The sequence below is a fragment of the Bufo bufo genome, chromosome 6, assembly GCF_905171765.1.
Source record: "Bufo bufo chromosome 6, aBufBuf1.1, whole genome shotgun sequence".
NCBI classification, from domain to species: domain Eukaryota; kingdom Metazoa; phylum Chordata; class Amphibia; order Anura; family Bufonidae; genus Bufo; species Bufo bufo.
Window position 1 is genome coordinate 8,968,645 of NC_053394.1, and position 26,084 is coordinate 8,994,728.

Here is a 26,084-nt window from a genome sequence, read left to right on the forward strand (position 1 = left end):
GATACAATAATCACAAAGTGGCCTTTTGTTTCCACGTTGCCAGAATAAGTTACTTGCGGTTTCCTCCGCGTATTTCTCCATTCTTCAATAGAAGTAAAGCTTCCTCGTTACATGCAAAGTAGGAAGTGGTCGAATGTTGGCTAAATGGTGGCTCTTTATGATTAAGGTTACACAGCGTCAGAATCGACGCGGTCACATGGTGGACGGCGAAACAGCGCAAACTCAAACAGGTCAGTATCTCCCCGTACAAAGCAGTCATCCGCTTGTGTCAGCAGAGCTTACAATCTAAAATCACAAAAGGCTGATCAACGAACGGCGACGTTTCCACAACAGATCGGTAAAGCCGTTCCACTCCTTGTGGTTAAACGTCTCTCGAAATGAAATTAATTTCAGGGTCGCCTCCCTCGGCTGAGGACAATTATGTCACCACCAAAATAAACTTGCAGATTGTTTCAATTTTAAACTCATACCAAAATTATAAAGCCGCCAGTCGTGAACTCGTCGCACTCAAAACGGGGGGGGGGGGGGGGGTCAGAACAGAAATAAACTGAACACAATGTACAAAGTTACAACACCCAACAGATTCTAGCGCTGAGTAATATATTCCGGAATTAAAGTGAACGCGCTCCCATAATACCGCGCGATGGCAGGTAATGTCAGCCCCAGACATCATCACGTGATTCTGACCAGGTCTGCCTACTGGACTGCGGCCATTCTGACCTACTGGACTGCGGCATTTTGTAATTTGTACCTATTTTACCATATTTTCAACATCCAGCGATTCTTGACCGTATATTGTCAGCAACTGCAGCCGTATAAAGAAACTGAGACATTAACTGGCAAAGTGTGGAAGTATAATCTCTCACGCCAGTTATAAAAATAAAAAAAGGCCAAAAAATCCCCAAAACATAAGACATTAAAGGGGTATTCCAGTTAGAAAAAGTTATCCCCTATCCACAGGAGATAACTATTACATTGGCGCGACTTCCGACCAGCCACTCTGTCCATTTCAGGGAGACCCTCCTTCTCGTGATTGTGGGGGTCCTAACAGTAGGACCCCTACCGATCGAATACTTATCACCTATTCTGCTGACAAGAGATAACTTTCTCTAACCGGAATACCCCTTTAAAGGAGAATTACTAAGCAAAATGCAGCAGTAATCAGGCTCAAATTGTCACTTCACCTACAAACACTTGTGGCACACTTTTCCTATTGGTCAGTGACAGTGGAGGCGGGGCTCCGACAGCAGAGGCGGGGCTCCGACCGCAGAGGCGGGGCTCCGACCGCATAGGCGGGGCTCTGACAGCAGAGGCGGGGCTCTGACAGCAGAGGCGGGGCTCCGACAGCAGAGGCGGGGCTCCGACAGCAGAGGCACAAAGCGTGCAGACCTCACGAGCGCATCATGTAGCGCTATCACCAGGAGTACACAATCAGGGGCTATGGATTTGGAGTTCCTTTTTAAGATTTTTTATTTTTTTTGGGACTAAACGTCCAAGTGTCATCTGTTTAATGCAGATGGGAATCCGTGTTCCGTAATCTGCTCGTCTCGGGCGTCATTCTCCTCTGTACACACAGGACACCAGCAGAACACAACGCTGGCTGTTATTTTTTGACTTGTTAGTGACAATGTGCATGAAAATTGAAGCTTTTAGGCCAAAAAGTACAATCTGCCGAGCACTCGGCGTCACGTTCCAGATGTTCCGCTGAGAGTCCCTTCCAAATAATACAATGTGCAAAACGACTTAAGGAAAGACGAAGCCCAGAGCCGAGCAACGATCTGTCAAAACTCACTTATTAGCCGTCAACATAATCTACGTTGTCCAGCTGCAGGGGCCGAGCACTGGGGGGAAGGGCCCCGCATATACAAAGAGCAGGCAGGGTTCTCCTATACTATGGGGGCTCCGCATATACAAAGAGCAGGCAGGGTTCTCCTATACTATGGGGGGGGGGGTGGCACACAGTATACGCAGATGGCATGGCCCGAGGTGCATGCACACTGGGTTATAGGGTTAAAGGTCACCACCCCTGATGCTAGGACACCCCAACAATAGGGAGGCCCAGCTTTTGGAAGGTCGGCCATTGGTTCCCAATGAAACCATCGTTTTCTGCCCTTTCTTAGGACTAAGGGGGCAACTTGCAGAGGATGTGTAGGCAAGAGGGCCATGGCGGACCCTCAAACCAATGCTTTCCTCCAGGCACAAGCATCAGGAATGATTGGGGCCCCGTGTGAACCCCCTGCTCTGCTATAGGGGGAGACGAAACCGGCAGAGAGGTCCGATGTGTCTATGGCCGCTTTAACCTCCTCCTGTGTTCTCACATTTACATTGCAAGATCCTTCGGCATTAAGGGACCAACATCGATGACTATAATACACCGCTACGATACATGTCAGCATCATATCACTGACTATAATACACCGCTACGATATATGTCAGCATCATATCAATGACTATAATACACCGCTACGATACATGTCAGCATCATATCACTGACTATAATACACCGCTACGATATATGTCAGCATCATATCACTGACTATAATACACCGCTACGATATATGTCAGCATCATATCACTGACTATAATACACCGCTACGATATATGTCAGCATTATATCACTGACTATAATACATCGCTACGATACATGTCAGCATCATATCACTGACTATAATACACCGCTACGATATATGTCAGCATCATATCACTGACTATAATACACCGCTACGATACATGTCAGCATCATATCGATGACTATAATACACCGCTACGATACATGTCAGCATTATATCACTGACTATAATACACCGCTACGATACATGTCAGCATCATATCACTGACTATAATACACCGCTACGATATATGTCAGCATCATATCACTGACTGTAATACACCGCTACGATATATGTCAGCATCATATCACTGACTATAATACACCGCTACGATATACGTCAGCATCATATCACTGACTATAATACACCGCTACAATATACGTCAGCATCATATCACTGACTATAATACACCGCTACAATATATGTCAGCATCATATCACTGACTATAATACACCGCTACGATATATGTCAGCATCATATCACTGACTATAATACACCGCTACGATATATGTCAGCATCATATCACTGACTATAATACACCGCTACGATATATGTCAGCATCATATCACTGACTATAATACACCGCTACGATATATGTCAGCATCATATCACTGACTGTAATACACCGCTACGATATATATGTCAGCATCATATCACTGACTATAATACACCGCTACGATATATGTCAGCATCATATCACTGACTATAATACACCGCTACGATATATGTCAGCATCATATCACTGACTATAATACACCGCTACGATATATGTCAGCATCATATCACTGACTATAATACACCGCTACGATACAGGTCAGCATCATATCACTGACTATAATACACCGCTACGATATATGTCAGCATCATATCACTGGCTATAATACACCGCTACGATATATGTCAGCATCATATCACTGACTATAATACACCGCTACAATATACGTCAGCATCATATCACTGACTATAATACACCGCTACAATATATGTCAGCATCATATCACTGACTATAATACACCGCTACGATATATGTCAGCATCATATCACTGACTGTAATACACCGCTACGATATATATGTCAGCATCATATCACTGACTATAATACACCGCTACGATATATGTCAGCATCATATCACTGACTATAATACACCGCTACAATATATGTCAGCATCATATCACTGACTATAATACACCGCTACGATACATGTCAGCATCATATCACTGACTGTAATACACCGCTACGATATATGTCAGCATCATATCACTGACTATAATACACCGCTACGATATATGTCAGCATCATATCACTGACTATAATACACCGCTACGATATACGTCAGCATCATATCACTGATTATAATACACCGCTACGATATATGTCAGCATCATATCACTGACTGTAATACACCGCTACGATATATATGTCAGCATCATATCACTGACTATAATACACCGCTACGATATATGTCAGCATCATATCACTGACTATAATACACCGCTACGATATATGTCAGCATCATATCACTGACTATAATACACCGCTACGATATATGTCAGCATCATATCACTGACTATAATACACCGCTACAATATATGTCAGCATCATATCACTGACTATAATACACCGCTACGATATATGTCAGCATCATATCACTGACTGTAATACACCGCTACGATATATATGTCAGCATCATATCACTGACTATAATACACCGCTACGATATATGTCAGCATCATATCACTGACTATAATACACCGCTACAATATATGTCAGCATCATATCACTGACTATAATACACCGCTACGATACATGTCAGCATCATATCACTGACTGTAATACACCGCTACGATATATGTCAGCATCATATCACTGACTATAATACACCGCTACGATATATGTCAGCATCATATCACTGACTATAATACACCGCTACGATATACGTCAGCATCATATCACTGATTATAATACACCGCTACGATATATGTCAGCATCATATCACTGACTGTAATACACCGCTACGATATATATGTCAGCATCATATCACTGACTATAATACACCGCTACGATATATGTCAGCATCATATCACTGACTATAATACACCGCTACGATATATGTCAGCATCATATCACTGACTATAATACACCGCTACGATATATGTCAGCATCATATCAAGGAGGTGGAACCAGAAACTGGACACCAATCCATGAGAGAACTCTACCTAAAACATACAAGACACAGCAGCAGTAATGAGCCTGGAGTCAGACGCGACCCCCCAAACCTGCGCTCATCCGTCCACCTCTCTTTAATATGCAGAGACTTTACATGGGAGTCAATGAGATTTTAATAAATCTTTGCTCTCCACTCGGCTTATAGTTTTCATATTTTCCAAGAAACAAGTTTGCAGCATTTTCCCTCATTTACTGCCCTGGGGAAACCACATTTAACAGCAGCGTGTCCGTTTTTCCTGCAGTAATAAACCGCAGTTTCCCATAGAAGCAGTTCTAGGTCACTTTCTGCAGTTTCTACGGCTCATGGAGTTGCTGCTCTGTGTTGTGAATGTGGCCCTATTCTCCGTAGTATTTGCAGGACCCGGCGGATTGCATAGCTGATAGGGAAGAAGTCTGAGCACAATAAGAATGAGTGATCTGCAAACAGCGCGAGGTCTGCAGGAGGAATGGCGCAATGTGTGGCTGCTCACACGCTGCCCGCAGCACTTCTCTTCCGTGTGGTTAATCATTACCCAGGAGAGAGAACAGGTACAAGACTCAGGCCATGCACGAAGGGACAGGTGGGAAATCGCCCCCGCAAGGCCTCGCTGCACCGGTTCCTTCTAACAGGATGCCATACATTCCCAGCAGCTGCATGGAGGACGGGGACGGATCAGTCTCCACTGTCTTTTTCAAAAGTTTAGAATTTGCTAGATTTCATATTGAGCGGCTGTGATATCGGCTGTGATATCGACGCACATCCTGAATACGAGCGGCGCCGTGCATGTCACAGGGGACAGGTGTGGGAGCGGGGCCCCGGCTGCGCTGCAAGTCATGTGATCCTCCCAGAGACGGGGCAATAACTGATGTGACCTTGGGTTCAGGGATTTGAGGTCTGGTTATAGGACCCCACTCTTTTGTGTATCCCCCTGTAGATGGGACCGCTGTCAGCCCCCCCCCCCCCCCCCCCAGTCTCGCTGCATCTGTAAGCCATTGACATTACAATTCACCACATGTGGAGATGGGAGAGGCCTGAGCGCCGGCCGAATCACAGCACAAGTATGGCAGCGAGTTACTGTCTGCAAACTGCAGATTTTACTTTTCATGGCACCAACTACGAGGCCAAGTGACGCCATTCCCAGACTGCAGGGCACTGTTATGGGGGGCATTGTGGATGTCACTGTTATGGGAGCACTGTGGATGTCACTGTTATGGGGGCACTGTGGATGTCACTGTTATGGGGGCGCTGTGGATGTCACTGTTATGGGGGCGCTGTGGATGTCACTGCTATGGGGGCGCTGTGGATCTCACTGTTATGGGGGCACTGTGGGTGTCACTGTTATGGGGGCACTGTGGGTGTCACTGTTATGGGGGCACTGTGGATGTCACTGTTATGGGGGCACTGTGGGTGTCACTGTTATGGGGGCGCTGTGGATGTCACTGTTATGGGGGCGCTGTGGATGTCACTGCTATGGGGGCGCTGTGGATCTCACTGTTATGGGGGCACTGTGGATGTCACTGTTATGGGGGCACTGTGGGTGTCACTATTATGGGGGCACTGTGGATGTCACTGTTATGGGGGCGCTGTGGATGTCACTGCTATGGGGGCGCTGTGGATCTCACTGTTATGGGGGCACTGTGGATGTCACTGTTATGGGGGCACTGTGGGTGTCACTGTTATGGGGGCACTGTGGATGTCACTGTTATGGGGGCGCTGTGGATCTCACTGTTATGGGGGCACTGTGGATGTCACTGTTATGGGGGCACTGTGGAGGTCACTGTTATGGGGCACTGTGGATGTCACTGTTATGGGGGCACTGTGGATGTCACTGTTATGGGGGCGCTGTGGATGTCACTGCTATGGGGGCGCTGTGGATCTCACTGTTATGGGGGCACTGTGGATGTCACTGTTATGGGGGCACTGTGGGTGTCACTGTTATGGGGCACTGTGGATGTCACTGTTATGGGGGCGCTGTGGATCTCACTGTTATAGGGGCACTGTGGATGTCACTGTTATGGAGGCACTGTGGATGTCACTGTTATGGGGGCACTGTGGATGTCACTGTTATGGGGGCGCTGTGGAGGTCACTGTTATGGGGCACTGTGGATGTCACTGTTATGGGGGCACTGTGGATGTCACTGTTATGGGGGCACTGTGGATGTCACTGTTATGGGGCACTGTGGACGTCACTGTTATGGGGGCACTGTGGATGTCACTGTTATGGGGGCACTGTGGATGTCACTGTTATGGGGCACTGTGGACGTCACTGTTATGGGGACACTGTGGATGTCACTGTTATGGGGCATGGTGACTATCACTATTATGGGGGCACTTTGCGGATCACTTATGGGGCCCCATGGCCGTCACACTGATGGATGTAATATGGGGCTACATTCGGTATTATTGCAGAGGATTTATCGTGTTTAGTACTTTGCTTTTTGCTTTGAATTATTACTGAATTGAAGCTCAGAGGATCTTTGTTTGCACCGAGGCCTAAGACCTGCGGCGATACACTGTGACAGCAGATACGACACAGTCAGTGCAGCATTCAGCATTCAGCTCCACCCGCGAGCCTGACACGTGATGGCGGCAGTACAACAGGGCGGGGCTTAACTCAATGAAACATTGCAACACTTTGTGGAACACGTAATCAGTTAATAACTTTTTTACAGTTCACGGCAAAGACACAAACACGAGAGGCGAGAGCTGTAACCCGAGGGCGAGACCCAGGGCGCAGCCGCTGCCCCAAAAAACAAACACATCTCTACTCTTCCATTTAAATCATCTTTCCATAGGCAAAACATTGAAATCGATATTCACACGACAAACACAACATCACAGGAAAACCAAAGTGATGGAGAGAAGGACCACGGCCTGTCATGAGTCAACCGGCGACTGCTGCTGTAGGATACAATACAAGGGTTTGGGTGGTTTTTTTTTGCATTTTTGTGCTTTTTTCCCCCTTTTTAATTCTTGTGTGGTGTTTTATCTGATTAAATTCCAAATTTGCACATGGGTGCTGTCACACCACATCAAACTGCATGGAGTCTACCCCCTGCACAGAACCATCAAGCCCTCATTCACATATCATACCAAAACCACCAAGAAATCCATGTTTACAACCACATTACGGACCAGCGCCCCGGGCCGACTCATGATGGGACAAGACCCTCATCCATAATTAGGCATATATTGTGATATTTTAGGCATTTTTTATTTATTTTTTCAAAATGGAAAAAAAAAATATTACAAAACTGTCAAAAATAAAAAAAAACACACAAACACCAAGCCCCAAAGCCTGCAGGATGATCCATATGTAACAGCAGAAGATATTGTCAGGAGTAAGCAAGGAATCCTGAACTCAGACCTTGGGCCGGTGGGACCCCGATGACATGTGAAGGACGATAATACACATACATCTAAAGAAATATATGTGTGTGCAGGGGTGTACGTTCTGCAACCTCGCGGTAAAAAGATACAATAAAAGGAAAATATATTGTAACAATGTAACTAACATTGAAGTCCTAATGTAAAGAAAAACAAGGGCCCTTTAAGGTACATACATGTGATATGTAACCATTAGTATAAAAATGCAATCCTAAAGTACACCACATACATCAGAACCTGCTAAACGTTCAACCGAGCTAAGTGTGCGATATCAATATTCTGGGGAGACAAGCGGCTGCCAGATATTCTAGTGCTGCTGGTCTCTCTTGATGGAAGAGGTCAAAAGACCTTCAGCGACTCCCTAGAGCGACGGCCTATAGCTAGGGAGTAATGCCAGTCCTGTGTGCACCCATCCATGTATGCTGCCATCTATGAATGTACATTCGGGTGGTACTAGGTGTTCTTCACGCCCCTATTTACTGACGCAATCAGAGCTACTTAATTGCAAATTTCCGCGCCCCTGGTGCGATGGGAAATTCTTGTGTTTCCATTCACTGACAAGTAACAGCTGGAAAAATACATACACTTGCAGCAAAGCGCAGCAGCTAGCGTCAGACCGCCATAATGACGATGATATGCAGCATTTATAGAGCTAATAAACATCAACAGACATTCTCATCGGATTTGATAATTGAATCGCTCTAAAGCTATGGTTATTATGTTACTGTACAAGATGGAATAATCCGATTTATACAATTATCTTTCCTTTCGTGGCCGACTCACAATTACGGCAATGCACACGCATGACGCGCTACAAATCCAGCTAAATAGTCATTTATAAAAATAAAAATTAAGAAAATATTTTATATTCAAAATGGAAATGAAAAAATAAAAAAATAAGACACTGTAACTGAAAAGATGTGGGCAGGCGATGGAATCCACAAGGCAGGTCACGATGGTGATGTCATTGGTTACAATGGAGCCGTTTACTCTGCGCTTGATACAAAGTATCTGTTTTAAATAAACATCTCATAATTAAAGGATGAAACCTTACACGTTCCCCCCAGAACCTGCTGAGGAGCCGCGAGGCGTCAGATAGGCTGTAAATAAACCCCTAGATTTACTGACTGCGGAAACCTACGCAGACAACCCCCGGCAGCGCGCGTTTTATACATTAACAGACCTATTAAGGCACAAGTTGTAAAATTAAATATCTCATCCACAAAGGAGCCTAAATTACACGTTTCCATATTCACAATGACAAATCCATGGTTATAAAATTTTATAACACGACAGGTACAGATCCTAAGCGCTGGACGCACTGATTATACGGACGATACAACCGCCAATGAGCGCCTGCAATAATAATCTACAAGGCTCTCGCAACCAATCAAAATCTATCTAAGACGATTGGCTACGTGAAGACCTTTGCTGTACTACAGTGAAAAGAAGAGCAGCACCCACACGGGCCTAATCGACCTCTCGGGAATGCAGCAGCCAATCCACGACCGCAGATCCACGACCGCAGATCCACAGGTCAGTAATCAAACCACAGGTAAGGCTACTTTCACAACTGCCTGCCGGATCCGGAAATCCGTGTGCAAACGGATAGCATTTGTAGACTGATCCGGATGCGGAACCGTCTGACAAATGCATTAAAACACTGGATCAGTCTCTCCGGTGTTATCCGGAAAAACAGATCCGGTATTATTTTTTTTGTGTATTTTAAAAGGTCTGCGCATGCATCCGTTTTGCCAGAACACTCGGGGCCGGATCCGCACGTCAATGGGAAAAAAATGCCGGATCTGGCATTCCGGCAAACCTTCTGGAATTTTGGACGGAGATAAAACCGTAGCATGCTGCGATATTATCTCCGTCCTGAAAAGTCAAAAAGACTGAAATGAAGACATCCTGATGCATCCTGGACGGATTGCTCTCCATTCAGAATACATGGGGATATGCCTGATCAGTTCTTTTCCGGTATAGAGCCCCTAGGACGGAACTTAATGCCGGAAAAGAATAACGCTAGTGTGAAAGTACCTTAATGGCAGCATCTCCAGATATTAATTTTATTCTTCATACTTACAGGAATGTGTACAAAAAAAAGCTGAAAATGCAACGTTTCGGCTACAAAGTAGCCTTTGTCAAGCTTCTTTTTGTACACATTCCTGTAAGTACGAAGAATAAAATGAATATCTGGAGATGCTGCCATTACCTGTTGTTTGATTACTTTGCTGTACTACAGTCACAGTCCATACGGATACAATGAGAGATGCTACAGTCACAATCCATAGGAATACAACGAGAGATGCTACAGTCACAGTCCATAGGGATACAACGACTGATGCTACAGTCACAGTCCATAGGAATACAATGAGAGATGCTACAGTCACAGTCCATAGGGATACAACGACTGATGCTACAGTCACAGTCCATAGGAATACAATGAGAGATGCTACAGTCACAATCCATAGCAATATGAGTGATACTACAGTCACAGTCCATAGGGATACAATGAGAGATGTTACAGTCACAGTCCATAGGGATACAATGAGAGATGTTACAGTCACAGTCCATAGGGATACAATGAGAGATATTACAGTCACAGTCCATAGGGATACAATGAGAGATGCTACAGTCACAGTCCATAGGGATACAACGACTGATGCTACAGTCACAGTCCATAGGAATACAATGAGAGATGCTACAGTCACAATCCATAGCAATATGAGTGATACTACAGTCACAGTCCATAGGGATACAATGAGAGATGTTACAGTCACAGTCCATAGGGATACAATGAGAGATGTTACAGTCACAGTAACATAGTAACATAGTACATAAGGCCGAAAAAAGACATTTGTCCATCCAGTTCGGCCTGTTATCCTGCAAGTTGATCCAGAGGAAGGCAAAAGAAAAGAAAAAAAACTCTGTGAGGTAGAAGCCAATTTTCCTCACTTTAGGGGAATAAAAAATTCCTTCCCGACTCCAATCAGGCATCAGAATAACTCCCTGGATCAACAGTCCATAGGAATACAATGAGAGATGCTACAGTCACAGTCCATAGGGATAAAATGACTGATGCTACAGTCACAGTCCATAGGAATACAATGAGAGATGCTACAGTCACAGTCCATAGGGATACAATGAGAGATGTTAGTCACAGTCCATAGGGATACAATGAGAGATGTTAGTCACAGTCCATAGGAATACAATGACTGACGCTACAGTCACAGTCCATAGGTATACAACGACTGACGCTACAGTCACAGTCCATAGGAATACAACGACTGACGCTACAGTCACAGTCCATAGGAATACGACTGATGCTACAGTCACAGTCCATAGGAATGCAACGACTGACGCTACAGTCACAGTCCATAGGGATACAATGAGAGATGTTAGTCACAGTCCATAGGGATACAATGAGAGATGTTACAGTCACAGTCCATAGGGATACAATGAGAGATGTTAGTCACAGTCCATAGGGATACAATGAGAGATGTTAGTCACAGTCCATAGGAATGCAACGACTGACGCTACAGTCACAGTCCAGAGGAATACAAGGACTGACGCTACAGTCATAGTCTATAAGAATACAACGACTGATGCTACAGTCACAGTCCATAGGGATACAATGAGAGATGTTACAGTCACAGTCCATAGGGATACAATGAGAGATGTTAGTCACAGTCCATAGGGATACAATGAGAGATGCTACAGTCACAGTCCATAGGGATACAATGAGAGATGTTACAGTCACAGTCCATAGGAATACAATGAGAGATGCTACAGTCACAGTCCATAGGAATACAATGAGAGATGCTACAGTCACAGTCCATAGGAATACAATGAGAGATGCTACAGTCACAGTCCATAGGAATACACTGATGCTCACAACAGCTGCCGCTCAGGCCTTTCTTGGTATTTATTGTTACCTCCAATCAACTGAGAATGTTCTGCATTAATCACATTGATTTCTGCTGTGACCAGAATGACCTGCGATTCCTGTCCTACAATATCTGTGTGGGAGGGATCTTAGTGTTTATCAACATCCCAGTTTGGCCTTCTTCTCATTTAGCTGGGACCAGTCCTTTCTAGTTCAACCATAAGCAGAAACCAAAAAAATGGTTTAAAAAATGATTTTTTTATACATAATTTGGGGTTTTATTTCAATAAAAAGTAAACTCAGCAAATGTACTTGAGACTAGGAAAAATGACTCCCAGCCCCATAAAATCCTCTGAAAACAGCTTGTGTGAACACGGGCTAACACTTTCCTTTGCACAATATATCATCCATGTAGCTTATTCATCTCTATGGGACTGACTCATACACGGCTGCAATTCTCAACATCCTTCCATTTTATCTTGCTTTTTGCACGCTGTTTTGCATTTGTTGGCGCATTGTTATGTATGGTTTTGAGTTACAATGTTCTATATGATTTTGAGTTGCAATGATCTACATGAGGGCTCATGCACACGACCATAAGTATTTTTCTGTCCGCAAAACACGGATCCGCAAAAAATATGGATGACGTCCGTGTGCATTCCGTATTTTGCGGAACAAAACAGCCGGCCCCTAATAGAACAGTCCTATCCATGTCCGTAATGCGGACAATAATAGGACATGTTCTATTTTTTTGCAGAACGGAAATACGGACATACTGAAACAGAATGCACACGGAGTAAAATAACTTCCGATTTTTTGCGGACCAATTGAAATGAATGGTTCTGCGTGCGGTCCTCAAAAAACGGAACGGACACGGAAAGAAAATACATTCGTGTGCATGAGCCCTGACTTTGAGTTGCAATGCTTTGTATGATTCAGGATTCGATGTGCTGCATGACATTGAGGTGCATTTTGTTCTACTTGTTTTTGCGTTGCTTTTCTCAAGTTTCTCCTGTGTTTTTAAGCATCTTAAAGCTAAAGAGCTCTATCCTAATTTGTACATTCAAAGGGAAATATTGCAGCAAATAATGTACCGTGAGAACCCGACTGAAATGGAAATTCATATTTTTAGCATTTTAATCATCATAAATGTAAAAAGTAGTGAAACATTTTACAGATTTTTTACATGCAATGTCTATGGGGGGGGATTGCAGGAACAACTTCCTCATGTTCTTCTGTTTTCCTCTGCACTTTCCTGTACGGGACAACGTTTGACAAATCCAGTCTGTCTCATCCAGAACGACCATTAATGCAACTTTCACAGGCAGCTGGAAAAAGCCCCGGTGAATCTTAGCTATGGGGAGAACTGCCGGTCCAGATAAAGACTCCCAGCTGTCATTTCCTAATCTGTTCATACGGCAGATCCTGAAACCGGCTGACAAATTGCAATCTAACATTTTCACAGTCTACATAGTTCTTTTGTTTTGGAAGAGAAGGGGGGGGCCCTTGGCTCAATTATTACCCCACTAAAACTTCATGGTCCCTCCCATCCGTCACTCTCAGGACAAGCAGTCTCTGTGCTCTCGCTCCCCCTTAAGCTATTTATTCCATTTGATTTTTTTTAATCAACACATGATCTCATTCCTCAAAAATTCCCCAACAAATTGTAACAAGGTGAAAACCTTTACATAAACCTGATCACGTACTGGAGATTCACACCCAGCACATCCACAGGACGGACTGGCCACAATTCAGCAGAAAAATCTATAAAATTTTTGGAAAGTAAGAAATGCTACATTTTGAGGGTGAAAATCATCCCGAGGCTTCAATCTGATCACCAGGCCACAGATGTAATGCATGTCATTTGCAGTAAACTCGGCCCACAGATTTTCATGTTTTTGGTCGATTTTTATATAAAACAAACATTCAAATATACAATAGAAACTTTAAAAAAAAATCTAAATTTTAAAAGGTAAACTCAGTGATCTCTGATATTCAATTTCCAAGGAAAATCCTGGGTTTTAACCACATAGGACAAGATGGAACCAGTGACCGGCGCCGAGATGTGGGAGTAAGAGTCGGAGTAAGAGACAATGTAAGAAGTGAGAGAGAACCTCGCCGCGACGGAGGAGAAGATGTCATACCGCAGAGACCGCGATACAGGGACGCGAACCATCCCCGGACCACAGATCCTGGGACTGAAGAGTAAAGACGTATACGTGTCGGCGTGTATCTAAGAGCGTCACAGCAGAGGACTAACGGAAGCAAAGAAGATTTTGAGATAGATAAATAGATAGATAGATAGATAATAGATAGATAATAGATAGATAGATAGATAGATAGATAGATAGATAATAGATAAATAGATAGATAGATAGATAATAGATAGATATGAGATAGATAATAGATATATAGGAGATAGATAGATATATAGATAAATAGATAGATAGATAGATAATAGATAGATAGATAGATAGATAGATAGATAGATAATAGATAGATAGATCTCTCCACCTTCTGTACCAGTCTGTAACTAGTCTTGTTCCTGCTTAGTGCAATTGTCTGTATTATGTATGTGCACCGCTCATCATATGTACAGCGCTATGGAATGAATGGCGCTGTAATAATAATAATAATAATAATAGACAATGAGATAGATAGAAAACAAAAGAAAATACAGCAGCAATGGAAAGTCCAGATAATAGAGGTGCTAGTTCTGGACATGTGATGAAAAAAATAAAATAAATGAACAGCACCCATTAAAATAGTGGAAAAAGTAAAAAAAAAAATTATTCACTTGAGATAGCTGCAACTTCACTATTATAGGATGCATTTCATTTTTTTAGATAGATATGTGATAGATGGATAGATAGATAGATAGATATGAGATAAATAGATAGATAGATAGATAGATAGATAATAGATAGATAGATAATAGATAGAGAGATATAAAATATGCGATAGATAGATAGATAGATAGATAGATAGATAGATAGATAGATAGATAGATAATAGATAGAGAGATAGATAGATAGATAGACGATAGATAATAGATAGATAGATAGATAGATAGATAGATATGAGATAAATAGATAGATAGATAGAGAGATAGATAGATAGATATGAGATAGATAGATAGATAGATAGATATGAGATAGATAGATAGGAGATAGATAGATAGATAGATAATAGATAGATGATAGATAATAGATAGACGATAGATAGATAGATAGATAGATAGATAGATAGATAATAGACAGATCGATAGATATGAGATAGATAGATAATAGATAGATAGATATTAAATGGATATATGATAGAAGAAAACCCGCCCTATACCGAGCACAGTTATTACTACTAGATACTGTGTCTGGATGGACTGACATGTGAGGGGTTCACATACATATTTTCCACTTATGGAGATCTATGAAGTTCACGTCATGAAGCAGAGGAGAACAATGGACACATATAGAATGACACTATAGGGCGGACGTTTCCCTGGACAGAACGTGTCCGTGGCCTGTATGTCCGTCCGGGAGGCTCGGATCTTGTCTCGGGATTTTGTGCCTTGCTACGCCCTAAGAGGTGGGAAGAAGCCCGGCCGGCCAGGGGGCACCCGCTCTGGTGAATGTGAGGTCGCTGCCCATTTAAAGTCTAATGATCTGTGTAATTACTGTAATGTCACGTTACATTAGGAAATGGGGGGGGGGGGGTGTCACAGACATTTAGAAGTGTTTAAGAAACACTTTACTGCAAGAGAGGCCCCGAGGCTAATGGGTTAAATTGTTCCCTTTCCAAGGAGGTCTGAAAGCGAAACCGCAAGTGCCTTAACCCCTTCAGGGCTGAACTGTCACAAGGGTACAACCACAAGGCGACCACAAACCCTCAGCTATTTATATTTCACGTAAACAAGAAATTGTGAAAATAAAAAGTGAAGAAATAAAATAGTGTCGGCCGGAGGCGGCTCGAGGTCCGGGAACATTCCTCACCCAGACCGGAGCAAAAGCCGCATCCAGAGGGGTCTCCGCACATCTCACATCAGGGACAATGGAACAAACAAGCAGCAATAATTCAAAAGAAAGAGCGATCAATATCCATGAGAAGAAGGTATCAATTCCAGCCGATACAATCCAGCTCCCCTATAGCGTCTCGGGGACACCTTCCATCTCGAAGGCTTTATCAGGAGCAAATATTCTTCCATCTCATATCACTGATGGGAGACACCACGAGAAGATTCTATCATTTCTCAATTTTTCTTAAAACAAAACAAAGAATAAAATCTATAGTTCTGGAAGAAATAATAAATGAAATGGAATTTAAGGTTCTGTCAATGTGACAAAGATGTGGCATCTATGGAGGAAATCTGTACCATGTAACGCAGAATACCCCCAACATCCAACACCATTCCGAAGATCTGGATCAACATTTATTTACAGACAATTCCCCAAAACACAAGAAAAATTTCTGTAACAACAACAACAAAAAATCATAGAAATATAAAAAAAAATAAAAAAAAATTATTAAATGTAACAAAAAAGACGGCAGAGAAGATCTGAACATCTAGAATATCTAACGCTTCACATGGAGATGGTGAAGCTACAATGTCCGCGGCCATTCAGAAACAACACGCAAAGCACTGCGAACACAACGGCGGTATTATTTATCACTCTATATCAACCAATCATCTTCTAATAGAATTAGAGATAGATAGATAGATAGATAGATAGATAGATAGATAGATAGATAGATAGATAGATAGATAGATAGATAATAGATAGATAGATAGATAGATAGATAGATATTAGATATGAGATAGATAGATAGATAGATAGATAGATAGATAGATAGATAGATAGATAGATAGATAGATAGATAGATAGATAGATAGATAATAGATAGATATTAGATAGATATTAGATAGATAGATATTAGATAGATAATAGATATTAGATAGATATTAGATAGATAGATAGATAGATAGGAGATAGATAGATAGATAGATAGATAGATAGATAGATAGATAGATAGATAGACAGATTGAATATCATGAGGTTGGGATCTCTTGCTTTAGCCGGTTAGTGGCTCATTCACAATCTGGACGCAATGTCCGCCCTGTATACAGACCGTGCACCAGGCGACACCTGACAGCTCAGCTATTCACACACAGAAGGTCTCAGTTACTTTGAACCAGAGTATGAGTCTTTTTGGGGTTGGGGCAGCGTTCCCCCATAACCATTACAACCACTGGCCCTAGCTCTTTTTCCCCTTTCTCAGGGGCCAATAACTGAACTGAAGGAGCCCTGACATAAAGAAAGCAAAAGTAGTCGCTCTTGATCAGCGAGGCAGAAAGCAGAAGGAAAAGCAAACAAACCAATAGCAGCTCCAGGAGAAGGAGAAGAGCGGCACATGAGGGCACCACCGCTATAGAAGGGGCATGAGGGCCACCATAGGGCATGGAAGAAGAGCATCACAGGTTCTACAAGGGGCATCACAGGGGGTATGAGGACCATCATAGGGCACAGAAGAAGAGCATCACATATTATACATCATCACAGCGTATAAGGGGCATCACATCATCTAAAACTGGCATCACAGGTGACGGTGCGATGATAAAATACAGAAGGGGCATCAGAATAGAAAATGGGCTTCTTAGCATAATGGAGAAAGCGGCATTATAGATTATAGGACGGACATCATATAAGAAGGGGCCTGACAGAAGCAATAGGGGTCATCAAAGAATATAAGAGACATTATAGAAAAATCTAAAGTATAAAGAAGGGGCATCACAGAGTATGAAAGAAGCATTGTGGAGTATAGAAGGGGCGTAATAAGGGATTTACGGGTCACCAGAAAGTAAAAAGGGACATCGAAGAGTACAGAAGGGGGATAATAGACGTATAGATAACGTGAGGGTCATGTAAAATATAACGTTTAATATTAAAGAATATAGGGTTAACCCTATAAGGGTCGTCACAGAGAACATAAGGTTCACCCTAGAGAATATCAGGGGCATCACAGAGTAGACGGTCCATCGTGTGTCACATATACCCTTCATAATGTAACATACGGTAATATGGGGTCAGTATAATGAGGATAGAGGGGTCCCCATAGGAGAAGCTGCTTCTCTGTGCAGATAGGGGATGGGGGGGGCGTACTGATACATTGTATCCGACAGGTGGAACCTTCACTGGATACAATGTAACAAGGTCCACCCGTTGAAGAGAATAGGGTCTATACACATGTAGGGGAGGGGGTGACACTTACCGTGCGGGCGGTGGGGGACAGGGAGCCGTTAGGCAAGTAAGGGCTGCCCAGGTCCGGGATCATGATGAAGGGGTACCCGGGGTACGCCGGGCTCTTGAACAGGCCTCCTCCACCCCCGTCCTGTCTTTTCCCAGCTACAACGGGAAAGAAAAGTTTCATTAATGCCAAAGAAGAGTGCACCCCGCACCCCAGAGCGAGCCCAGGTTATGAAGGGGTTAACAGGCGGCACCCAGGGCCCCCTCCCGCTATAGAACCCACCTTCCTCCAGGCTGTCCCGACTCTTGTCCCGGAAGCTCTCCGGTCTGGCTGCAGGCCGCCGCTCCGCCTGACAACGGGAAAAAGAACAGTCTCATCATCATCATCAAGAAGCCTAAAGCACACTGACATGTATATAATGTACAGGACACACATGTATATAATATACAGGACACACGTGTATATAATGTACAGGGCACATGTGTATATAATGTACAGGACACACATGTATTATATGCAGCTCACAGCCATATAATGTACAGGACACACATGTATATAATGTACAGGACACACGTGTATTATATGCAGCACACAGCCATATAATGTACAGGACACACATGTATTATATGCAGCTCACAGCCATATAATGTACAGGACACACATGTATATAATGTACAGGACACACGTGTATTATATGCAGCACACAACCATATAATATACAGCACACATGTATATAATGTACAGCACACATCCATATAATATACAGGACACACGTGTATATAATATACAGGACACATGTATATAATATACAGGACACATCCATATAATATACAGGACACACAAGTATATAATGTACAGGACACACATGTATATAATATACAGGACACACGTGTATATAATATACAGGACACACATGTATATAATGTACAGGACACACGTCCATATAATATACAGGACACACATGTATATAATGTACAGGACACACGTGTATTATATGCAGCTCACAGCCATATATTATACAGCACACATGTATATAATATACAGGACACATGTATATAATATACAGCACACATGTATATAATGTACAGGACACACAAAGTATACAGAACATGCAGGTATAGAATGTAAGGAGCACATATAGGAATATAATCTACAGAGCAGACGTGTATATAATGTACAGAATAATAGTACACAGAACATACAGGGAATAAACCTACAGAATCCTCTCCACAACACAGAGCACATTATATACTGAACTATTATAGTGTAATGTGTTCTCATCTGTGACAATTCTATATTATTATTATAGATGGAAATATAACCAGATCCTCATATCCAGATTTTAATGACACACAGATATATATCTCTACACCCCATCCCAGCAGTGATATACTGACTGATCCAATAGTAATAACATAATAATAATAATAATAATAATAATAATAATAATAATAATAATAATAATAATAATAACAGTTATATATGATATTATTATTATTATTATTATTATTATTATTAGATGAGCAGAGTTTATAAACTTTACATTAATGATAAACCCCTCATTAGAAGTACAGGAAACACAGGAATAATCCTCAGGATTTACCGGACTATTCACACCGGACCCTGCGGTTATTATTATTGTTCCGGGGTCTGGTCCCTTCTCTGTGACATTTCGGAGATCTCACCCTCTCTCTCTGGATCAGGGGCCCCTAGAAAGTTTGGGGTGCTGACAGATCTCATAGGACGAGTGTTCCCCTCACCTACCCCCCTACCCCCGGCTCCTGCCCCTCTACCCCCGGCTCCTGCCTCCCCTACCCCCGCTCCTGCCCCTCTACCCCCGGCTCCTGCCCCTCTACCCCCGGCTCCTGCCCCTCTACCCCCGGATCCTGCCCCTCTACCCCCGGCTCCTGCCCCTCTACCCCCGGCTCCTGCCCCTCTACCCCCGGATCCTGCCCCTCTACCCCCGGCTCCTGCCCCTCTACCCCCGGCTCCTGCCCCTCTACCCCCGGCTCCTGCCCCCCTCTACCCCCGGCTCCTGCCCCCCTCTACCCCCGGCTCCTGCCCCCCTCTACCCCCGGCTCCTGCCCCCCTCTACCCCCGGCACCTGCCCCTCTACCCCCGGCTCCTGCCCCTCTACCCCCGGTCTCTCACCTCGGAGTCGGACGAGCTGTTCTGATGGGTCTCGGTCTCGTTGACGAGCGACGATTTGACATCGGCCAGATCTCTTTCGGCCGACGAGTTGTCGGAGATCTTCTCCTCCTGCTCCCCTTCGTCTTTGAAGGCGATCATCTCGTCGTTGGCCCCCAGATCGTCGCCTCCTCCGCCGTTCAGCTGCGGCATGATTACCGCTCCGTGTGCAGCGAGGACGGAGAAGCCGCGGCTGCGGGGAGACTCTGCGCCCCCCGAAAAACTTTCTGGCGCTTCCCCTGCTCGGCGCAGCGGAGGGAGGGGTGAGGGAGGGGGGCCCCGGGGTGCTGCCGGGTCCCTGTCTTTGTGGGGCTGGGGGCGGGGGAGTCCTGGGCCCCCTCCTCTCCTCCAATAAAGAATGGCCAAAGACGGAGAAGAGGCGCAGCCCGTGCGCCAGAGTCCACAGCGACCCCCAAAAACCGACGGGGCGCCCCCCGAGCCCGCAGCGAGGTGCACGGAGCCCGGACAGCGCGGAGCTCGCACGGATCGAGTCAGTGGAAGTTAGGACTGGAAGGAATCCAGTTCAAAGGCGGCTGTGATTGACAGGAGGAGCGAGAGAGGGAGGGGGAGGAGGAGGGGGGCACTGGACGGGGGGGATTAGTCACCCACTGGGGGGGAGCACAAAACTTTCATCACATGGGGGGGCGGGAATAAATGTCACCAAACAAGAAGTGAGAGCGGAGCACAACTCCCATCATCCATGTGCGACACCGGGGCGAGGGGGCACAGGGCCGGGGGTGAAGGGGGCACAGGGCCGGGGTCAGGGGGGTAGAGAGCCGGGTGAGGGGGGCACAGGGCCGGGGTCAGGGGGGTAGAGAGCCGGGTGAGGGGGGCACAGGGCCGGGGGTGAGGGGGGCACAAGGCCGGGGTCAGCGGGGTAGAGAGTCGGGTGTGAGGGGCACAGAGCCAGGGGTGTGGGGGGCACAGGGCCGGGGGGGCACCGCTAATGCAAAGTACACAAAGAAGAAGAAGAGAAGATTCACTTTACTAAAGTGCTGAAGTCGGAAGAGGAGGAGAGAAGGAGAGTGGGCAGGAGCAGGAAGACTGACAGCAGCTGCCACCGGGCACAGCACACACTCAGCTCTGCACACAGGGCACGGCACACACTCAGCTCTGCACACAGGGCACAGCACACACTCAGCTCTGCACACAGGGCACGGCACACACTCAGCTCTGCACACAGGGCACAGCACACACTCAGCTCTGCACACAGGGCACAGCACACACTCAGCTCTGCACACAGGGCACAGCACACACTCAGCTCTGCACACAGGGCACAGCTACACACTCAGCTCTGCACACAGGACACACTCAGCTCTGCACACAGGGCACAGCACACACTCAGCTCTGCACACAGGGCACAGCACACACTCAGCTCTGCACACCGGGCACAGCACACACTCAGCTCTGCACACAGGGCACAACTACACACTCAGCTCTGCACACAGGGCACAGCACACACTCAGCTCTGCACACAGGGCACAGCACACACTCAGCTCTGCACACAGGGCACAGCACACACTCAGCTCTGCACACAGGGCACAGCACACACTCAGCTCTGCACACAGGGCACAGCACACACTCAGCTCTGCACACAGGGCACAGCACACACTCAGCTCTGCACACAGGGCACAGCACACACTCAGCTCTGCACACAGGGCACAGCACACACTCAGCTCTGCACACAGGGCACAGCACACACTCAGCTCTGCACACAGGGCACAGCACGCACACAGGGCACAGCACGCACACAGGGCACAGCACGCACACAGGGCACAGCACACACTCAGCTCTGCACACAGGGCACAGCACACACTCAGCTCTGCACACAGGGCACAGCACACACTCAGCTCTGCACACAGGGCACAGCACACACTCAGCTCTGCACACAGGGCACAGCACACACGCAGCTCTGCACACAGGGCACAGCACACACTCAGCTCTGCACACAGGACACAGCTACACACTCAGCTCTGCACACAGGGCACAGCACACACTCAGCTCTGCACACAGGACACAGCACACACTCAGCTCTGCACACCGGGCACAGCACACACTCAGCTCTGCACACAGGGCACAGCACACACTCAGCTCTGCACACAGGACACAGCACACACTCAGCTCTGCACACAGGGCACAGCACACACTCAGCTCTGCACACAGGACACAGCACACACTCAGCTCTGCACACAGGGCACAGCACACACTCAGCTCTGCACACAGGGCACAGCACACACTCAGCTCTGCACACAGGGCACAGCACACACTCAGCTCTGCACACAGGGCACAGCACACACTCAGCTCTGCACACAGGGCACAGCACACACTCAGCTCTGCACACAGGGCACAGCACACACTCAGCTCTGCACACAGGGCACAGCACACACTCAGCTCTGCACACAGGGCACAGCACACACTCAGCTCTGCACACAGGGCACAGCACACACTCAGCTCTGCACACAGGGCACAGCACACACTCAGCTCTGCACACAGGGCACAGCACGCACACAGGGCACAGCACACACTCAGCTCTGCACACAGGGCACAGCACACACTCAGCTCTGCACACAGGGCACAGCACACACTCAGCTCTGCACACAGGACACAGCACACACTCAGCTCTGCACACAGGGCACAGCACACACTCAGCTCTGCACACAGGGCACAGCACACACTCAGCTCTGCACACAGGGCACAGCACACACTCAGCTCTGCACACAGGGCACAGCACACACTCAGCTCTGCACACAGGGCACAGCACACACTCAGCTCTGCACACAGGGCACAGCACACACTCAGCTCTGCACACAGGGCACAGCACACACTCAGCTCTGCACACAGGGCACAGCACACACTCAGCTCTGCACACAGGGCACAGCACACACTCAGCTCTGCACACAGGGCACAGCACGCACACAGGGCACAGCACACACTCAGCTCTGCACACAGGGCACAGCACACACTCAGCTCTGCACACAGGGCACAGCACACACTCAGCTCTGCACACAGGGCACAGCACACACTCAGCTCTGCACACAGGGCACAGCACACACGCAGCTCTGCACACAGGGCACAGCACACACTCAGCTCTGCACACAGGACACAGCTACACACTCAGCTCTGCACACACTCAGCTCTGCACACAGGGCACAGCACACACTCAGCTCTGCACACAGGGCACAGCACACACTCAGCTCTGCACACAGGGCACAGCACACACTCAGCTCTGCACACAGGGCACAGCACACACTCAGCTCTGCACACAGGGCACAGCACACACTCAGCTCTGCACACAGGGCACAGCACACACTCAGCTCTGCACACAGGGCACAGCACACACTCAGCTCTGCACACAGGGCACAGCACACACTCAGCTCTGCACACAGGGCACGGCACACACTCAGCTCTGCACACAGGGCACAACTACACACTCAGCTCTGCACACAGGGCACAGCACACACTCAGCTCTGCACACAGGGCACAGCACACACGCAGCTCTGCACACAGGGCACAGCACACACTCAGCTCTGCACACAGGGCACAGCACACACTCAGCTCTACACACAGGGCAAAGCACACACTCAGCTCTGCACACAGGGCACGGCACACACTCAGCTCTGCACACAGGGCACGGCACACACTCAGCTCTGCACACAGGGCACAACTACACACTCAGCTCTGCACACAGGACACAACTACACACTCAGCCTGCACACAGGACACAACTACACACTCAGCTCTGCACACAGGGCACAACTACACACTCAGCTCTGCACACAGGGCACAACTACACACTCAGCTCTGCACACAGGGCACAGCACACACTCAGCTCTGCACACAGGACACAGCACACACTCAGCTCTGCACACAGGACACAGCTACACACTCAGCTCTGCACACACTCAGCTCTGCACACAGGACACAGCACACACTCAGCTCTGCACACAGGACACAGCACACACTCAGCTCTGCACACAGGGCACAGCACACACTCAGCTCTGCACACAGGGCACAACTACACACTCAGCTCTGCACACAGGGCACAACTACACACTCAGCTCTGCACACAGGGCACAACTACACACTCAGCTCTGCACACAGGGCACAACTACACACTCAGCTCTGCACACAGGGCACAACTACACACTCAGCTCTGCACACAGGACACAACTACACACTCAGCTCTGCACACAGGGCACAGCACACACTCAGCTCTGCACACAGGGCACAGCACACACTCAGCTCTGCACACAGGGCACAGCACACACTCAGCTCTGCACACAGGGCACAGCACACACTCAGCTCTGCACACAGGGCACAGCACACACTCAGCTCTGCACACAGGGCACAGCACACACTCAGCTCTGCACACAGGGCACAGCACACACTCAGCTCTGCACACAGGGCGAAGCACACACTCAGCTCTGCACACCGGGCACAGCACACACTCAGCTCTGCACACAGGACACAGCACACACTCAGCTCTGCACACAGGACACAGCTACACACTCAGCTCTGCACACACTCAGCTCTGCACACAGGACACAGCACACACTCAGCTCTGCACACAGGGCACAGCACACACTCAGCTCTGCACACAGGGCACAGCACACACTCAGCTCTGCACACAGGGCACAACTACACACTCAGCTCTGCACACAGGGCACAACTACACACTCAGCTCTGCACACAGGGCACAACTACACACTCAGCTCTGCACACAGGACACAACTACACACTCAGCTCTGCACACAGGGCACAGCACACACTCAGCTCTGCACACCGGGCACAGCACACACTCAGCTCTGCACACCGGGCACAGCACACACTCAGCTCTGCACACAGGGCACAGCACACACTCAGCTCTGCACACCGGGCACAGCACACACTCAGCTCTGCACACAGGGCACAGCACACACTCAGCTCTGCACACAGGGCACAGCACACACTCAGCTCTGCACACAGGGCACAACTACACACTCAGCTCTGCACACAGGGCACAACTACACACTCAGCTCTGCACACAGGGCACAACTACACACTCAGCTCTGCACACAGGACACAACTACACACTCAGCTCTGCACACAGGGCACAGCACACACTCAGCTCTGCACACAGGGCACAGCACACACTCAGCTCTGCACACAGGCCACAGCACACACTCAGCTCTGCACACAGGGCACAGCACACACGCAGCTCTGCACACAGGGCACAGCACACACTCAGCTCTGCACACAGGGCACAGCACACACTCAGCTCTGCACACAGGGCACAGCACACACTCAGCTCTGCACACAGGGCACAGCACACACTCAGCTCTGCACACCGGGCACAGCACACACTCAGCTCTGCACACCGGGCACAGCACACACTCAGCTCTGCACACAGGACACGGCACACACTCAGCTCTAGACACAGGACACGGCACACACTCAGCTCTGCACACAGGGCACGGCACACACTCAGCTCTGCACACAGGGCACGGCACACACTCAGCTCTGCACACAGTGCACAACTACACACTCAGCTCTGCACACAGGGCACAGCACACACTCAGCTCTGCAC

General features: G+C 47.0%; 1 protein-coding gene across 14 annotated transcripts in view; it reads right to left on the minus strand.

Annotated features, from left to right (window-relative positions):
• TCF7L2 (transcription factor 7 like 2) overlaps positions 1–21,133 on the minus strand; it is a 185,965-nt gene extending 164,832 nt beyond the window's left edge. For 4 of the 14 annotated variants that reach the window (XM_040438187.1, XM_040438186.1, XM_040438183.1 and 1 more), the window contains exons 1-3: positions 20,483–21,129; positions 18,614–18,680; positions 18,356–18,489 (exon numbers count right to left, since the gene is read on the minus strand). In XM_040438187.1, the coding sequence (XP_040294121.1) occupies positions 18,356–18,489; positions 18,614–18,680; positions 20,483–20,671 (390 nt within the window). In that variant the 5' untranslated portion in view covers positions 20,672–21,129. Of the gene's footprint in view, positions 1–18,355; positions 18,490–18,613; positions 18,681–20,482 lie in introns of all 14 variants that reach the window. The other 10 variants (XM_040438188.1, XM_040438180.1, XM_040438184.1 and 7 more) reach the window with 6 other exon arrangements.
• Positions 21,134–26,084: the final 4,951 nt, after the last annotated feature.